Here is an 18,974-nt window from a genome sequence, read left to right as displayed (position 1 = left end):
GGCTCTCTCTTGCGGGGCGGGGCCGTTCCAGCCGCTCCCGGAGCGGACGTGACGCGCGGGGCGCTCCGGGGCCGCCCCGCAGCGATGGAGGCGCGGGAGCCGCTGCGGGACGTGCGCGGGGCGCTGCGGGCGGTGCTGGCGCGGCTGCGAGGTGCGGGACGGGAGCGGGAGCGGGGCCGGGCGGGGGTCGGGCCGAGCCGGGCCGGCTCCCCGCGGGCTGAGCTGTGTCTGTGCCGTTGCAGAGGGAGAGCCGAGCGAGGGCCGAGAGCCGTTCGAGCTGCCGCGCTTCTGGGACGCGCTAGGTACGGGCGAGGAGCGGCCGGGCCGGGATGCGGGGTGCCGGGGCAGGGCTGCTATCTCCGCCGGTCTCCAGCTGTGGGGCGTGCCCTCCCCTCAGGGAGTCACGGAATCTGCAAGGTTGGAAGAGAGAGATCTTTAATATCATCAATTCCAGCCGTTAACCCAGCGCTGCCTCTGTAAATCCTAAACCACGTCAGTGCCAGATCGAGCTCCTAAACATCCCCAGGGTTAGTGACTCCACCACATGCCAGGCCAACCTGTTCCAGTGCCTGACCACCCTAATTCTGGTCACCAGACACTCCAAGGTGTGGCAAAGCAAAGGCCGGTGTTGAACCGTTCATAAAAGATTTATAAAGGTCTCTGTTAAAGCCTCCTGGCACATCCTGGTGAACCGGTCGTGAACCGGGATGCAGGCTGGGGTTCTGGCTATCACTGCCAGCCAGGTGAGAAAAGGCAGACACAGGACACAAGCAACATGCATGGCACAAATGCAGCAGGGAATTTTTCTTTGTAGTGGGGTTTAGTTTATATGTTTGTTATGGCTGGGGTGTAATGGTAAGCAAGTAGTCAAATGCAGCAGGGAATTTTTCTTTGTAGTGGGGTTTAGTTTATATGTTTCTATGTCTTGCGTGTAATAGTAAGCAAGTAGCAGAATCAGAGCTACTGCTCATCAAGCTGCTCTGTTCTTTTATCTTGTACCTGAGTTACTTTCTCTTCCTTTGCTCGTGTTGGATTTTTTTTTAAGGTCAGACATTCCAAGTAACATCACAGGAAGCTACAAAGCTGAGTCTGGCATTCTCAAGGCCTCCACTCCCTTCTGCAGAGGTGAGAGAAAGCCTTGACAGACTGAAATTGCAGTGTGTGTGCAAGCTTCAGGAATTTCTTGGTTCGTTTGACTAAATGGGCTGTGTAGTGTAGAGTGTATTAATATAATTATTAATATAATCCAAGAGCTGCCCAGAGAACAAATTTCTCTAAGGTAGGGAGATATACTAAATAAAAGTGTTCTTATATTCTTTCACAGCTACAGCTCGTTGCTGATAGAGACAGATTATTGGAGAATAGAGTCCTTAGGTTTAACAAAGAATATGCAATATTTTTGCTATTAGTTGTGAGAAGTTTATCATACAGATGTTCAGAGGAGAGAAAATAAAAGACCTTCAGTTCAGAATAATGATCTAAGTTACTTTTTCCTCTCTGGTGCATGACCATCACAACAGGGAGTGTTTTGTTACTGAATCACAGGGCAGGTTAAGATGCATACAGCTTACTTTTGGTGGCTTCTTGTGCTGTATTTGTTTACTCAGAGCAGTCTGAAAGCCAGTGATTGCTTGTGAGGATTTCTAAATGTGGTGCATCTGTGTGTTACTCATGGGTGACCCTTTTGCCTCTCCGTTTTCAGAACTGCCGGAAGCTGAGTGAGGATGTCCAAAATGCCATTCTTGCAGTTGCCACAGTGTACTACTGGCTACCCAAGGGCCAAGGTGAGCTAGTGACAGCAAGGCAGTCGCCACTGTATAGGATGGTGGTTCTTTCCCCACCACTCTATAGAGAAACCCAGTGTTTCAGAGCCTAATGAGGTCTGGTATCAGCGAGTTTTCATTAACATAGTGTCCCTTTATCAGCTGTTCTGTAGACTTTGGACGTGTTTATGAGTGAGATACTTGTCTGTCTGCTGTTGCAGTTTTCCATTTGTGGGAGAGTGATGATGTAGGAAGTTGTGTAGTTGATTGAGCATTGAAATGTATGAAGTTTTGAAATCCTTGTCTGGAGTTCTTTTGGAACTGGGAAGCATTTTCCTTTCTTCAGAATACACAAAGCTTCATTTGTACAGTGTATCCACACCAACAGAGCAGTGTGTGTGTTCATATTCAGCACTTGCTTTCTGTCAGTGCTGACTTTGTGCCAACTTTCTTGCTCTTTCTCTGTCTCACCCAGGTACTACTCTTCGGAAGATGGTTCGAGATGCTACCACTGAGGTGGTGGAAGGGATGATCCAACTCACAGACACAATTCTCAATGCCCCAGTGGAGAGGTTGTAATTTTCAATTGCATGGTTCTGTGATTTTGTGATAATTTTTGGGAAAAAAGGCAAGAAAAAGTTACAAGTATAGTTGTTAGGGGCAGCAAGGGCTTTACACAGACATGGCATCCTAGTGACAAGCTGGTTGGTGACATCTTTGCAGCAGAACTTTTGCTGGTGTTTATCATCTTTGGTGCAGAAAATTAAACCACAGTCTAGCACAGTGCTGTTATTGACTCTAACCTTGAGGGTTTTGTTTTGTTTTCTTTTAGCTTGTCTCAGGAACAGCTGATATCAACTGGAGGTGTGTGGGAGGCCTGTGAGCAAGTGTCTAATCTGCCACGAGGTGAGTGTTGCAAATGCAGAGCAACAGCTCTAGGATGTACTGTCTTGGAATATCAAAAGCTTTTTCAAGGGCATTCCAGCTGGTACAATGAAGGCTGAATGGAGAATAACTCAAAATTTTGACTGGTTTTGAAATGTATAAGCTTGGAAATCAGGTCAGATTCTTTGCCTGACAACAGTGCAGCTCTGAGCTCTGCAAGAAGTTTGATCCTACAGTGATTGCAAGCCTAGATGGAGGTTGTTGCAAACTGATTTGAAACAGTGGGGTGCCACAGTTTTCATTCTTTTGCTTTTGCAGATAACCAGGCAGCAGTTGTGTCGGCTCTGGCTGCATCTCTAGGTGTGGTCAAGGATGCTGTGGAGGAGATGGAACATGTAAGGAAGCCCCTAAGCCTTAGAGGGACTTGCAATGGTGGATTCATAGACTCAGAATATTCTGAATTGGGAGGGATACACAAGGAGCATCAAGTCCAGCTCCTTGTCCTGCACAGGACAACCCAAACAATCCCACCCTGTGCCTGAGAGTTGTCCAAATGCTCCTTGAACTCTGACAGGTTTGGGGCTGTGACCTCATCTCTGGGGAGCCTGTTCCAGTGCCTAGCCACCCTCTATGGTGGTTCGGTGATGGAACACAGAAATTATTTTACATACAGGCTTTAATATAAATTTGCTCCAGCATGACATAGATTATTGGTTTTTGCATGGATTGTAATGAGGTTTTATTCTCAAGCCTGGTTTACATTGTGTAAGATTTTTGTAAAGCCATGTCCTGAATTGGGGATGGGGGAGGCAATTTAGGATCATGTCAGAATTCACCAGGTTCTTGCTGTTTGCACTGTTAGCATGACAGTTTTTCTTAATCCAGTTCTTTTAGCATTAACCAACTGAGAGTTCTCCATTAATTATTTAAATGATGTCTAGATTATGCTTTCCCTTTGCTCCTGGGTATTACTGGAATTGATGTTGGGCTCTGGGTTTTCAGTGCCTCTGTGTTCTCAGGCACTGGTGGAAGGGCAGGACCCCTATGGGGACATCATGGAAGATGAAGAGCTGGGCTTTCGTGGCAACAGAGACACGTACTGGTCCGAGGCTGACCGGCAGCTGCTCAGCTCCTGCATGGGGTTGATGAAGGCTTCTAAAGCTTGCCTGAAGAAGGGCTTGGCTGCAGTGAAGGCCCATGGCAAAGCTGATTCCCCAGAGCACATTGCACAGCTGGATGACCTGGCAGACATTGCTAATGAGATCAGCCCAAGGTAAGCAGGGTTCTCCCCATGCTGCTTTTCTCTCTAGAGCAGTCCTGGTCTTCCTTGGAGGTCTTGAGTAAGGAGTTAGGAACAACCTTTATGATACTGGAGTTGTAAGCAGGTGGTGGACACAGATGTGGTGGGATGGCTGTTAAGCTGTTGAGGGTTGTGTAAATCAGGAGAGAAGCATAGGGGATGTAGCTGTGACCACATCTCACTCCACGGTGAGAGGGACACACAGGAGACTGAGAAAGCAGTGGGAAGCATCCCATAGGTACAGCTGGCATCTCTCTGTTGTCCTGACCTGCATTCAGGATGGGTGCAGGCTTTGACCAGGGTCTGTGACTTCTGCTACCAGAACATACCTTCCTCTTTTCTGTTCCAGTGTTGATGAGCTGGCACTGAGCATGTACCCACCTGTGAACCCGTTGGCTGTGCGACTTAACGTGAGTATCTGCAGTACTGATACCTCAGTGTCTGAGTATCTCAGCACAGGGAATAGGAAGAAATCAGATTGGAGGGGTTTTGTGATTTCAGGCAGAGATGGGTGCTAGTAACTGCCTCAGTAATAATTTCTTAGGGATGAAGAGTGCCCTTTGTTCTTGCACACTTAACTTCCTTCAGGTGCACACACATTCTGTATCTGTACCTCTTCAGGGTACTTAAAGCTTCAGCTCTGAACTATAATTCATAGAGATTTCCAGTGATAGAATCTCAGGAAAGTGATGTCTAAGTACTGCAGATGTACTTCCCTCCTTGGGTAGTGCAGTCTTGTTCAAATAAAGCTGTCTATGAAATGAAAAACTCTTACAGTGAGTGTATTTAAGCACTGAAACAAGCTGCTTGGAGAAGCAGTGGAGTCTGCATCTTTGGCAACACTCAAAACTTGACTGGGCAATGCCCTGGCAACCTGACTGAACTTTGAAACATCCCTTGATCATAAATCAAGTACAAATCTCCTCATATCTGGGATTTATTTTTATTCTTAATCCTGGTTCATGCCTTTGGCCAGTGGCTTGATTTTTTTGGAATAAAAAAGAATTTCTTAATATCAAATGGCATTAAAATCAATCACTTGCAACTTTATGTATCAATTTTGTATATATAAATTTTTTTATATTAACTTTAATATCAATTACTAATTTCTAATAGGCTTATCTTTTATTAAAAATGCATTGTAATGTACGCTTTAAAAAACAGCCAGTTGGTTTTTTTTACCTGTCACAGCCAGGAGTAGGTTGGGGGGCACTTCCAATATGGCAGTGATGGATAACTTCATTCTGCATCAGGATCCATGGCAGTTTTATTTATTCTTGGCTTTTGTGCACCCCTATAGTCCTCTTTATTTTCCAGTACTGTTCAGACCCTCCTTTTCCTCTCATTTGGCTCACCTTATTTCCCTTTTGTTTCTTTCTAGGCTGCTAAATTGGCCTCAGTATTAAAGAAAGTCTTAGAGATTGCAAAGTGAGTATGAGCTGCAGTTTTGTGTGTGTTCCCTGCTATGAAGGTTGATACCTTCCTGCCTCGTGTCAAAGATGACTCATTTCTAGACAGTAGATGCTGGCATTTCAGAGCAATAATGATATCTAATCACAAAGGGATGGGAGTGAGAAAAAGATGCTAGGGATGATAGTGGTTCCCTTGTTTTGGGTTTGGGACTGCAGACATGAGTGTGGGCTCTTCCTTGCTCAAAGCCCTCTGGGGCTACAGCAGCCCTGTTTTACTGCTGGTTATTCAGAGCTTCACAATACCCCTGTTTTGCTGCATGCATAACACACCAGGAGGCTTTCCTAATGAATTTCCTCCACTTTTGCAGGACAAGCCATGTATGTCCACCATCAGAGGAAGGCTGGGTGCAGTTTCTAACTGGTGCAGTAGATCACAACATGAACAAAGTCAAGAACTTCACACAGGATCAGCTTTAACTCCTCCATGCCTACGTGTGTTGCTGCCACTGGCTCTGGCATCTGCATTTCCAGTGAACTTTGCTGTTCTTCAGCTCTTTGGAAAATGATAAGAACAATGTAGGAGAGAACTTCACTGCTACTTGGAAAAACTTCTCCAGGAAGTTGCCCTTTGCCATTTTGCTTGGATTCTTGGGATGAATGCAGTGCTGCTTCTTAACGTGCCCCATTCTTCAGACATTACAATGACTGTGGGGTTCAGAGAAAAATAAAATATTGCTAGATTTACATTAGTTGTTTTATCTATCTTCAGAGGGCAGAGGATATATACAGAATGAAAGGGTCTTGCTTCTCTTGCAAGCAACCCAGTGAATAATTATAAAATGTGCTGCACTGCTGCTATTTCCTGTCTAACTTTAGAGAACAGCGAATGAGCTTTCTCTTTTTTATTTCTTCAGAAAGCAGCAGAAAATATTGTTTACTACCTTACCAATGCCAAGGATCTATAGGGGGAGATATCCCCCTATATATATATATCCCTAGAGACATGCTACATCTATCATCACTTTAAAGCTCCAGGATATCCTTTACTTTGTCACAGGTAGGGCAAAAGACTTAAGCACTGGTGGGCGCAGCACAGGTGTGGTGAGAACTGCAATGTTGGCTTCAGCATTCAGCCCATCATTGTCACAGTGAGGCTCAGCTTCTAAAACTGCAGAGAGTGGACATAGTGGCAGATGGGAGAGAGTTGAGTTTGTGCAAATAATCAAAATTAGACATGGTTTTAAATATAGCTTTTATTAAACTGTTAACATCTGTGCTTGCCCGTGACCAGGGCACAGATCACAGCCACTCTTTTGTAAGGACCTGTTCTGAGCTGGGCCTCAGGCAGCTGCAATGTTGGCAGTTCTGTAGCTCTTCAGGTTCTGCAGCTGAAGGCAGCTGAGACGTGCAGTGAGTCTTCTGGGCCCTGCTTGGGTAGGGGTGAATGGGATTTGCAGCTCTTGAGTGCTTTTAGCTTGCACAGAGCCCAACCTGAAAGGAGAGAAAGGATTATACAGGAATTGCCTCTCTGTGGTTTTAGTTTCCCGTGTCTGGGATATGCATTAGCTGGACAGGAATGTGGTGCCAAAAAGGAAAGAAAAAAAAGAAATAGGAGAAAGCTGGCAGTTGAACTACCACAGATGAAATTGTCATCTAACAGTAGTTTGGGAGGGAGATAGGACAGGAGAGTTGAAACCTCCATGGGGACATCTAAGGGGACTGTCCTAATGCAGCTCCCTGAGACAAATGTGGGGTGTTTGTCATGTGAAGAGGAGCATGCCCCTTTGGTGGCTCTTGGCTAAGTCACATTTGCCTGGTTCTTCAGTAGAGAAGGGGAAGACACCACTGTCTTTATTGTTTACAGTGGGTAATGGACGGAAAGATGTCATAAACAGTACAGTTTTATTCCACTTAAGGATGTTCAAGTTGCTCATTAGAAAGCAATTGATTTCTCAACAGCAAATAGTTTCTAAATTTCATAGCTCATTTCAGTGACCTCTAACTTTGTCTTATTTCAAGTGTGTTTCTGACTAAGTCTTGGGGTATTTCTCTGGTTATGCTTTTTATTGGGGAGGTTGTCCTTTTGCTGTCTATGCCTTTGATGTTGAAGCTTTCATAGATGCCATATTGGCTTCAACTTAGGTATTACACATCTGTTGAAAGTTCTCTCAGCTGGCTTTTCTCCTTTTCAGTGTAAAAATCATCTGCATTATCTGTAAATAAAGGATAGGATGCTTGGGGCTTTTGTGCTGTAATTATATCTTCCTGCCATGTTGTTGCCTGGTTATTTTTGGGGACAGCCTTTCCTGTACGAGCGTTTCTCTTGCTTGTATTGTGTCTTTTTCCATGTGCTGTTCTTGGGTCATCCCTTTGCACTTACCTGTAATTCCTTTGTCTGTAAATGAGCCCTCGCCCTGCCACTGCTATCACACACTGCTCCAGGGGTTCCATGAGGGGGTTCTGGAGGCTTATCTTTGCTGTGCTTGGCTCATACTGGACCATGTTTTCTGGGAACTGTTGAAAGAAGCAAATGAGCTGAAACTGAGAGAAGAAATATTCTTCTATGATTAAAGGGACATGTGTGATATTTTTTTTGGTGCCTGAGGTGCCATTTGCAAGAAGAGGCAAAGTCCACTTTAATTTCTTCTGCTTTGGTTTCCCAGAGAGCCCCTGAACCCAGCAGAATTGTTTTGCTGCTTATGTCTATGATTTTCTTCCTACTGCAGTGGCAGAATGACAGCCCAATCTTACCTCAATGGTGAGAGGGGAATCACAAAGGCTGATTTCTTCCTGTGCCAGGTACATGTAGGAGGAGTCCTCGTCTCTCAGCACAGCAGTCAGCCTGAGCAGGTGGTTCTCTCCCAGCTCTTTTCCAAACCACGTGTAAGGCACAGAGACCTGCAGGTTATTGACTAGAACAGAGTGGTGAAATAGCAGGTGATGAGTCTGGGTCTGATGCAGTCTGGTCTTTCCCTGCATGACATCTAGGAGTGTTCAGTGCCCAACATTGTACTCAATTTTTGTACTAAAAGCTGCAGCATTTAAATGCTTAAGTGACCTCAAGTGGATTTGCAGATTGAAAATCTCTAAGGTGATGTTGCTGAAGTGTTTTATTTCACAGAATGGTTGAGGTTGGAATGGACAATAGTGGGTCATCTGGTCCAACTTCCCTGCCCGAGCAGGGTCATCCCAGGGCACAGGATTGTGTCCAGTCAGTTCTGGAATATCTCCAATTTGGGAGATTCCACAATCTGGGAAGTCACCTAGAAACAGCTATTCAGCCAACCTTTTGTAAACCTAGGGCTAGGAGAATTTTCCTGAAATGAGAGCAGTAGAGGACTTCCCTAGCCATGCACCTAGGAGAGTCCTTACCTGAATTGCTGTGAAGGTTAAAATGAAACTCTTCCTTCCAAAGTTGGGCAATGGGCACACCATTATAATGCAGAGCCTGGATCCCAACTACCAAATGAGTAGCCTTTTCTCTATCACTGTGGTTAAACACTTCAATGGAAAGTGTAATATCTTGTCCCAGTTGCAAAGAACTACTTGACTGGAAGTGGATGAAAAGGTTCACTGGCTCTTCCAGAGCAGTAGGAATGAAGATAAACTGTGTGCTGCTGCTGCTGGTTGTCTCAAGTTCCTTCATATTTCTGCAGGCTTTGTCAAGTGCTTTTTTTTCCTGGAGAGAACCTGTCACAAAAAGAAGGAAGCACATACTTAGGTACTCTTTCCTGTTTACTAGTGAGAAGCAGCAGAAGAATGGCATTTATTTCTCCTGGTAGTACTGTAGATAACTGTTTCTAAGAGCACAGAAGCATCCTTTTGTGCTTCTGGTTTGATCAGTTTGAAAGCTTCAGCTGTCAGGATATTCACGGATGTGGCTGACAGATTCTACTTGGGAATAGTTGTCATAGTTTTTAAAACCCCTTGGTGCTATCATCTCAGAGTAGAAGAGGCAGATGCTTTTTTGTTGCTGTAGCTAAGGCACAGTTCCATGCTCTCATGTGTAGAGAAGTTGCAGTTGTCTCCTGCAGCCATGGAGACAAGAAGCCACAGGTTAAGATGGGGTGTTATGGTTGAGCCAGGGAAACAGCACTCAGATTCTCAAGGGGAGCTACTTGTCAAGGAAGAGATTTAGGCAGTGTCTGAGAGAACAACAGTCCTTTTCAGAAAGCTGGAGTCTGAAATACATCTATCCATATTAATATTACAGAGGTAATGGGAGGTGCATGTACAGAGTGTAGAGATAACAGAAATCACAAAAGGTATTCCAGACATGAAAGTTCTTGGTTAAAAACACCTGGTCCTCCACAGACCTTAATGCCATTAAGCAGGGCAAAGTTTGGGTGATGACCTCTGCTTTGGCTTTGCAGACAAGGAGAATTAGGTGTTCTAGTGCCACTGAAGAAGGGAGATTAGTGAGAAGTGGTTGACCCTGGTGCTCTAATTTGGCTCTGCTCTAGTCTTTCACTCCTGACTTGTAATAGTGCCAAGGAACATGCTCAGCCCCGTGCCTGTCCCATACCTTCAGGATATTTGTAGTTTTGTGTGATGTCCTCACAGCGCTCACTGCCAACACTCTTGGTGCTGATGTTGTTACCGGTGTATTTTGTGCCACCAAAAGCTGGCTTGAGGGTGTCGTCTGCTTTGTGTATCCAGACGTGACACTTGGCATTGATGGCAGCAAAGAAGTAGCAGACATCATAATCAACTTGTGTGTCCCCTTCCTTGATGGCATGAACAGGGGCTGGCCCACAGAAGGATAGACCTAAGAGAAAATGTTGTCCAGTTAAGAATCAGATGCTTTCCCAACTAAACCTATCCCTAGTTTAGACCTATACTGGTGAAATATCTACTTTAGGAGGCCATTAGGAAGCAGTGATAGAGCTCTTAGAGCTACATTGAGCTGCACTAACCAAACAGATGAATGAGCTTTGTGCCTAAAGTCAACAGGGTGAGTTCCTGTCTTTTTGCATCCTTCCACTGGAAGATGGGAAAGGAGGAATATTGAACAGCTTTATTTGCCCCTGCTTCACTTCCCTCCTGCTCAAGTCCTTACCTTTGCTTTTTTCCTGGCAGGTGGCATCCAGTGCCTGCCACCCACTGTACTCTGGTGGCAAGTCTGAACGAGCCATCCAGCATTCATTCCAAACGTGGAAGGTCCTGTAAGAGGCAACAGCATGAGCTTATATCCAGGGACTGAGCCCTGAGGTACAGAAAGCTTTTGCCAAACCACAGCTGGCTAATGCTCCCTTGAAAGAGTTCAGTTCATATTGAGAAGAGCGGAGTTGTGTGTGGAGAAACAAGTGGAGTTTCTGTAGCTGGACTGGGCTATCATTCTTCCTTTGTGGGCTCTAGAAATAGGGCACTCTTGAGTTAGGCTTGCAGCAGTTTATCAAGGACAAATCTTGTAGACAGGATCTCAGCTGAGCTGTCTCCTGTCACCTCCTTGCAGCTGTTTTACCTCTCTCCTTTCCCCCGTGTTTCATTTCCCACATCCAAGTATCGTCTCAAATTCTTGCTTGGGCCCTGCCATGTGTTCTTACCAGACACGAGCACTCTTGTCCTGTGTCAGCAGGGTCCCATCTTCATCATAATACTCATCCACACTCAGGCTGCTCTTGGTGTTGTGAGCCCATGTAAAGCCAGTGACCACCCTGGTAGGAATTCCCAGGCACCTCAGAACTGTGCAGAAGAGAGAGCTGTGAATCAGTTGTGCATCCTGCCCTAAGGGTGCCTCTGCTGGTTGATGCAGAGCCTCTTCTGGTGCTAGGCCTGTTAGGAATAGCACTAGGATTGCTGTTTGGACTTTGCAAGAGGCATTCCTCCCTCAGGAAATAAGATTTCACATGAGCATTCAGTGAATGGATGTACTGATACTCTTATCTCAAAGGCAGTGATGCTGAGTGTTGATGAAACTAAAGATCTGCCTCTCACCTGAAGATGGAAGGCTGTAGCAGCACTGTACCTGAACACAGGACTGCAGCAAACACCCAGCACCTCCCATAGCGCACAGGCTGGAATTTTGATGCAATCCACTGCTGGAGGATGGGGCTGCTTCCCAGCCACGTGGAAGGGGCTGTCCCATTATAATCTTGCCCAGGCTCATATTCTGTCAGGCTTCTAAGCTCACTGCAGTTCAGCTGCGGAGAAGGAGGAGAGAAAGATGCATTAAGGAATTGCCTCTTTTTGGCAGGTCCACCCGATCCTGTTTGTGGAAGCTGCTCCCAAAGCAGATGAAACCAAGAGGACTTTTTTGTGCAAAGCATGAAGGTCATGGCTGGACAGGGGCAGCAGTCTCCCCTGAGATTTATTCAGTAAGAGCATTTTTACTGCTAAGAACCTCCTGCAGCACTACTTGTCTGCTGAGGGAGTATCAGGACAGGCTGGAGATGGGCAGCAGGTGTTGTTTGGAACTGGCTTCCTCTTTGGTCAGTGGTTTGGCCTGACCTGGGGGTGAGAAGGTGCCCCCTGCTCGGGTCAGGGCTGCTCTGTGCCCTCCTTACCATGGCAGCAACTGCTCTGCAGACGTGGACGGGGTTTTTGCGCTGGGCAGGATCCTTTTCTCTTTGGAAGTGCTCCCCCAGAGCCAGCAGGATGAAGCAGATGTCAACCATATCCTCCTCAAACTGAAACAAGAAGACATCACTTCAGGAAATTCTCCATGAACTTTTGTTCTCCTGAGTGCCTACAAGGGTTTGTGACTGTGCAGGTTGTTTCTTCCTTTCTGCTGACAGTTTTAGGTAACTGGGCTGTGAAGGAGGGCTCCAGGCAGAGATTTGCAGGGGGAGCTGAGGACAGACTTCCAACTTTATTGAAGGTGGGAAATGTGTCAGTATGATACTGTGTCCCCTGATTGAGGGAAATTAATGCTTTTCTGGAGCACTCTCTAGGTTGGCACACAGGTACTTTTATGATCTGCTGGCACAAAAGTGAAACAATCACTGGCTATGTCAGATGGCCTTAGACAAATGGAAAGATCTTCTTGTCCTCACTTTACCTGTTATATAGAGACAGTTTTATTGAGCTCTAAATGCTAAATGTTTTTATACCTGTTGATGAAAGGAAGACACACACAGCTCAGATACAGATTAATGTATTCCTTTATAGAGGACTGCCTGAGAAGGAAGCTAAAATTACATGTGCTGGGTTATAGGACTTCATGCACAGGTCCCTGTTCTCCTGCACAGGAGGTAGTGGGTGCAGAGAACATGGAGGTGAATAGAACTCTTTCATCAGAGCATCCTGTACACACCAGATTTATGCACCTTTCCTCTGCTAGTGGTTGGAAGAGAGCACAGACATATTGGACCTCTTGCTTACCTGACTGAAGTCCCAGGGTTGGGCTAGGATTGCATTTTCAGTCCCCTGGTAGATGATGCCATCTTGGTTTAAGATGTACTCCTGCCGCTGTGCCTCATTAGCCAAGAACACCTCATCATCTAGATTAGAAGAAAAAAGCATCAGGGAGAAAGCATTGCTGGTCTCAGATGCACTTGCATCTCTCATGCATCAGCAGATTCCCCTGTGCTTTGGCAGTCCCTGGCATTCTGCCCTGAAAAATACCACAGACTGTAAATCAGACAGGAAAGAAGTATTTCATTGTCATCTCCATTGCCTTGTCCAAAAAGTTCCTCTGGACCCAGGCTGTTGCACTGGCTAGCTCTTCTGCTCTCCTGGCTGATAAGTTCTCATACCAAGAAAGATACAGTGGCCTAAACCAGACCAATTGCAATCTTGACTCATCCTAAAATCTCAATTATAGGAAAGACTTAATCAAACATTTTTCCCTTAGCAGAAGGACAGGGCTCTTGCAGTGGAGTACTCCAGTGAAGAGGCAGAAGTGCTGAGGCACTTTGGGCTTTATGAGGCCCCACCTCACTCCTGAGGTGCTGTGAGGAGCAGGGCAGGAGTGGAAGGAGCACTGGGTGAGTCAGCCCCAGCCTCCCTCCATGGAAGCAGCGCCACAGCTCCAAAGTTTTTTTTTTTGTGAAGGCTGATCCCAACCTACCTTTCTGTTTCTGACCACCTACCTCGGCACCAGGGATTAAAGAGGAGGGTGAAGTTGCCCAGGAGTTGAGGGGATTTGGAGGCACGTAAAAGCAGATTGTACTGGCCAATGGGGGCATTGGCAGGTGTGTTCACACACAGGGTCCAGAAGTTCGGGTCCTGTTCCTCCACTGCTGCACTCCACTGCTTCTGGTCTCCCAGGCTGGAGATGGGAAATTCAGCCTGGATTTCATCTGCTTTGGAAGAATGTGGTCCTGCAGACAAAGAAATCTGGTTGTGTTTATTCCAAACATTGTTTATTCCTCACCTGTGCTGACTGCAGGGACCTTGCCCATCTCTGGAGCCACAGCTCTCCCTGTGAGAGGGTCGTGGTCCTTTAGCAGCTTAATGCCCACTGAACATTGCTAGGGTCAGTAATGCACTCAGGTCTCCATGCTTGAAAGTGAGACGTGCTTTCCACAGATTTGTAGAAACCAGGAATGGGCAGAATGGTGCAGCCCTGCTGCTCCTGTGGAATTTAGTGTCTTGTAACAGAAGTCACAGCCCAGTGCTCACAATATGGTTAAACAAGCTGGGGCTGAAAGCTGCTGCCCTTCTCAGGGGTCTCACTAGAAAACATTCTAACAGAAAAACCTGTGACAGGCCAGCTAGGTTTGAACATTCCTAAACCCAAAAGCCATGAGAAGAGATCCCATGAGTATTTTGTAATCATGGAATAGTGAAGCTGTGCTGGTTATTGTGCTGCAGTGTCTCTTCTGGAAGGGATCTGGTTGTGACCCTGCAGCAGCTGGAGACTCTGCTTTGCCTTACATAAACAGTTCACTGGCCTCACATCTAAATTTGGCACCCCTGCCCAGCTCTGGAGATGGCTTTTACCCCCAGATCTGTTCTTCAGGAGGGTGGAGGAGCAGAGCTCTGATAGGTTTGTAGTGGCATTACCTGTCTGTACAATGAGGAAGGTCCTCTTCATCTGCTTCAGGTAGTTGTGTATTGGAGCTGAGAAGCTCACACTGATGGTGAATGGCTGTCCCCGCCTCACTATGAGCCTTTTAGTGCTGATTTCTTCTGTGTGGTGCCTTTTGTTGTTCTCTGGGATCATGAAATCGCATTTTTGGATGCTCAGACCTGTAGTGTGAAAAGGTAGAGAATGAGTTTGGGGCTGTGAGCTGGCTGCAGTTGGGCCCTGAGCCACACTCTGGGACACAAAAACAGCTGATTAGGTGTTTCTCCACTCAGACATTCTCCTCCTGCCTTTGAGATTTTCTATCCAGCAATGGTAGGGACCTTCACTCTGAGCTTGTTGTTCTGGTGTTGAGTGACTCTTGAGCTGCCTTTGCTTGCACCTGACATCATTAAGTGCACTGGTGCAAACTTCACTGCTGGTTCAAATGCACAGCAGGATCAAACACCAGTTTTCCTACTTTGTACCACATCAGTTGGCAATGCCATACCCAGAGATGCAGGAGAGAGAAAAGATTCTCCTCCTTCTCCTCCTGTCTCCTACACAGGCTTTATACAATCATATGTGCTTCTGTCCAGCACCAGAATACAGAAAAAAATTGTCACAAGTTAAAGCACCCAGTTACTCCCTGTTTTATCTCAGCCTTGGGATCATCTTGACCTTATTTACCTCTTTGGCTTGTAGCCCATCACTAGGATCCTTGGCCCTGTGGGTTGTAACTGCTGCCCCTTATGTGACACATGCTGTCACCTACCTCCCCTTGCTGACCCATGCTTCTCCCTTTGCTGCAGCTAAAAAATTAAAATCCATGGAGCATTTCTCTGCTATCTAAATTGATTGTTCCTGTGCTAAAGCCATTACTGGTCTCTTTGCAGAGTTCACTGCTCTGCTCTCTCCTGATGTCTCATCCTGTCTTCTCCTCTGCATTGGTACTTCTCCCATTGTGATGTCACTTCTGTATTTGTTGGGGACTCTTACTGGACTATGTGCTTTGTTTCTCTTTTCCCCATATAAATTTTTTCCCATGTGATGTTTTCAGTGAAGGATTCTGGTCCAGCTTTCAAATCCCATCGTGGCTGTCCCAGCTCAAAGTCCTGCACCAGTTCAGGCCTTATGGAGCCAGCTCTGACCTCATCTGTTTCCTTCTCTGTGATGAAGATGTCTGTTCTGTCTTGTAGAATAGTGAGTGATGTGGAGTCTGGCTCCCTCTCCATCATAAGACTTTTCATGGATCTTACTGTAATTTTCTTCAAGGCTGCCTGGAACCTTGTTTCCCTGCTCCAGGGCCTCAAACACTTGGTCATCTCCCTGTTTCAGTTGTGCAGTCTCCTTAATTCCTCCCACCCCCTCATTCTCTGTGCTGAAGATTCACTTACCTTTGCTTCCAAACCCTCACCTGTCTGCCTTAACTGCCTCTTGCTGCTTCTCAGACTCCTCTCAGGCATCAATACCAGCTTTTGATTGCTGTGTCTTTTTGTGCAGTCTGCCATGCAAACTGAGCTCCCTAAGCCTTTAGAGCACTTGGCTCCTGCCCTGCAAGCTCAGCTCTTCCACAAGCCTCATGAGCACTGTCTTGGAGCAAGAGCAGTTGTCTCTTCCTGACACACACTTGGAACTAACAAAAATTATTTTTTCTTACCTTGGCCCATGGCTGGTTCCAGGTACCATGAAAATATTCAGCTTCTGCTTGCTCTGGTGGGCAATGGCTCCTTCCTCCAGCTGTCTTAAAAACTGTTCTCTTGCAAAGTTGTTTGCTTGATTTCTTTGTACAGGGTGGGACGTGGTGTTGCCACCTTCCCAGCTTATCTGGTGTGCAGATGTTGAGGGCTCTTTTATCTCTCAGACCACACTGAAGAGAGGCTACACATGAGGTGAAATTCCACAGCAGGATGTGAAAAATTTAGAGACAGACTGTGCCAATTCCTTCAAGGAGCTGTGCTCAGAGGAGCCCAGAGCAGGAAATGCAAATCTTTATATGGCTCTGAACAATGCACAGAGTGCATTTCAATGTAGGTGTTGGACAGCTGCTCTCCAACATTGACCCCAAGCTACTTAGATCCTAAACCCTTCAAGGAGTTCAAAAATATATTCAGTGCACCCATTGCTCTTGTACCTTATTCAGAAAAGTGAAACCACTTAAAAATGAGAAAATGTGTTTAAAAAAAACCAACTAAATTTATATAGCTTAGTGCAGATTATTTAAAAATACTGAGCTGGAGACTTGGACTAAATACATTCCTAAAGTTGTTGTAATATAAAAGGAATGCCACTGGATTGATAATAATTGGTCAGAAGACAAGAAATAAGATATCAGAAATGAACAGCTTTCACTCTGGAGTGAGTCATCAATAGTTTTGCAGAAACGTATGATCTCCAACAAACTCAAAAATAATTTGAGAAGTTGATTACATAATATAGTCCAGAGAGTTTGGTGGTTTTCTCAGTATTTCTTTATTAAACTTCACACTTGTTTGCTTATATGCGTCATTTAAGCTAAAAACAAACTCCTGAGTTTTAGATTTTTGCAGCGTAGCCTTAACTGTACAGATTCACTTTCACAGAATAATTGCAGAGTGGTTGAGTTGGCAGGGACCTCAGAGGTCATCCTGTCCAAGCTCCTGCTCAAGCAGGGTCACCAGGAGCTGCTGCTCTCCTCCTGCAGTGACGAGCCCAGCCCTGGGCACAGCACTCCAGGTGTGGCCCCAGCAGTGCTGCCTGAAGGCAGGAATCACCTCCCTTGACCTGCTGGCAATTCTTTACCTGAGGCAGCCCAGGATTTCCTTCCCTTCCTTGTGGCAAGGGCACGCTCCTGCCTTGTGTGAGCTTGGACTGCTCTGACATTATTACAAAGCCTGGATGGTCACCAGATTTGCAGAAATTGGCAACACTAAGAAGGACATAGGGAAAATCTTCCAGAAAATTCTGCATTTATTGTCAGCATGCATTGCTCAATGTCAGTTATATGTGATTTTTGTATATGTCTTGAGCTTTTTTCTTACATAACGAGCTAAACACAGTATGTGATGGCTAATCTGTGCTCTTTCAGTCTAAGCAAATTGTAAACCAAGTGATTGGGCTCAAACTTCTGACTTTCTTTGCATCATCAATGTTCTTAAATGCACCTTTTTGGTATATGTATCAGTTTTGAACCTCTAAATCAGAGTGGTTTAGATACAAGGAGGTATTTATCCCATCATCACTGCCTTGAAACGACTGTGTATACACACAGTACCATCTCTTGGTCAAATTGGCAACTGCAAGTGGGATTTCCTGCACTTCAACTCGGAAAACAGACCTACTTATCGTCCCTTTGTGTCTTTTTTGACACTAAAATTGGCTAAAAAAGCCCACGAGAAAGGTTAACACTCAAAAGAGACTTCTGCCTGTAGTACTCAAGTGTTTGTACTGGCATTCCATCTGGTGAAAATGGGCCCCTGTCCCCAAGCTGTCCCTACATCCTGGGCTGCCCCATCCCAGGTGCAGAATCCAGCACTGCCTTTGTTAAACTTAGTTGGTTTTGTCACTTCTCTATCCACTGCATCCCTGACATGCTCCCAGAAATCTCGAGGAAAAGTAATCCATAGATCCTTGAAAGTGTCCATCCTGCCTGGATATTACTTTATTATCTTATGGTGTGTAAGGATACTTGTTTCACAGGTCCCAACATAAATCCATATAAACTTTATTATCTTTAAAAATAGAAGCTTAAACTGTTTCCTGAGTGAGCATTTTTAATAACTGGACCTCTCTCTGAATGTAGTGATCGAAAATTATATACACCCTTTTATTTTGTCTACATTTCCAGCTTTGATGTGGCATACCCATGAATTAGATGGGAATTTTTATTTTGAGGGTAATTTCTTGTTGCTTTAGAGCAAGCAGAAATGCTTACAATGTGCCTTTGGTTTTGTCTTTTACAGTGAACAGTGCCCTTCACATTCAGTACAGGAGAGGGACAGACCAAGAAGTAAAGCAGTGGGGCTTTGGTGGCAGAGCAATGTGATTTGAGACCAGCAACTTTGGCTATTTCTTGTTGATTTTTTTTTTAATTTGAATCTAGAAACTTAGAAGAACAGAATGATGGGGAGAAACATTCACTACCCTGGGGGCTGATTTCAGTGTGCTTCAAGACCAATTCATAGTTATGAATGTGTCATATCAGTGAGTGCTCAGTGGATTTTTTTTTTTTTTTTGGAGTGATCAGACTGGAATGAAGGCTGGCTGGGTCAGCCTCTTGGGCATGCTCTTATTTAAACTGCATATTTATAAAGAAAAATACTGACAATTAGCCATTCTACTCCACCGACTCCCACTGACTTCTGACCAAGGGCTGTGTAAAGATTGTAGGTTTGACAAAAGCAATTTAAAACCTTCCTGGGGCACTTACGTGTTTTTCTCTGTAATAATCATTAGCATAATTGAACAGTTGTCTCACGTCTCATGCAGGAAGAATGTGTTTCTCCTGCGTGGCACTGGCCAGATCTGCATTTTCACACTCAAACTGAGCTGGGTGTGGTTGCTGAGGGCAGGTGAAAATGCTGACACTGTGAAAACCCAGCGGGTGTTGCAAAGCCTGGAACTTGGCACCGGCTCTGCAGCGCTGGCTTCCCTTTGAACTGCAGCCTTCCTTTACCGGCAGTTAA

General features: G+C 45.5%; 2 protein-coding genes across 2 annotated transcripts; one reads left to right on the top strand and one right to left on the bottom strand.

The window, feature by feature from the left end:
• Window positions 1-6,106, top strand: CCNDBP1 (cyclin D1 binding protein 1). The gene is made up of 11 exons (XM_039699775.1): window positions 1-151; window positions 243-302; window positions 1,046-1,125; window positions 1,703-1,784; window positions 2,239-2,335; window positions 2,596-2,669; window positions 2,967-3,043; window positions 3,668-3,921; window positions 4,298-4,358; window positions 5,330-5,376; window positions 5,729-6,106. The coding sequence occupies exons 1-11, from the start codon at window positions 85-87 to the stop codon at window positions 5,835-5,837; spliced, it is 1,008 nt and encodes a 335-aa protein (XP_039555709.1). The 5' UTR covers window positions 1-84; the 3' UTR covers window positions 5,838-6,106.
• A 487-nt stretch (window positions 6,107-6,593) lies between these two features.
• On the bottom strand, window positions 6,594-16,123 carry EPB42 (erythrocyte membrane protein band 4.2). Its single transcript, XM_039699774.1, has 13 exons — window positions 15,971-16,123; window positions 14,310-14,495; window positions 13,394-13,624; window positions 12,684-12,802; window positions 11,867-11,989; window positions 11,329-11,503; window positions 10,907-11,045; window positions 10,420-10,523; window positions 9,886-10,128; window positions 8,733-9,050; window positions 8,112-8,272; window positions 7,741-7,874; window positions 6,594-6,851 (listed from the first exon to the last, which is right to left on the bottom strand). Exons 1-13 carry the CDS (start codon window positions 15,978-15,980, stop codon window positions 6,701-6,703), a joined length of 2,094 nt encoding a protein of 697 aa, XP_039555708.1. The 5' UTR covers window positions 15,981-16,123; the 3' UTR covers window positions 6,594-6,700.
• Between the last annotated feature and the right edge of the window lie 2,851 nt (window positions 16,124-18,974).

Source organism: Passer montanus, unplaced genomic scaffold (assembly GCF_014805655.1).
Source record: "Passer montanus isolate IOZ18808 unplaced genomic scaffold, ASM1480565v1 scaffold139, whole genome shotgun sequence".
In the NCBI taxonomy this organism is placed as follows: domain Eukaryota; kingdom Metazoa; phylum Chordata; class Aves; order Passeriformes; family Passeridae; genus Passer; species Passer montanus.
Note: the sequence above shows the minus strand (reverse complement) of the source record. Positions and strands in the feature narration are given on the sequence as shown.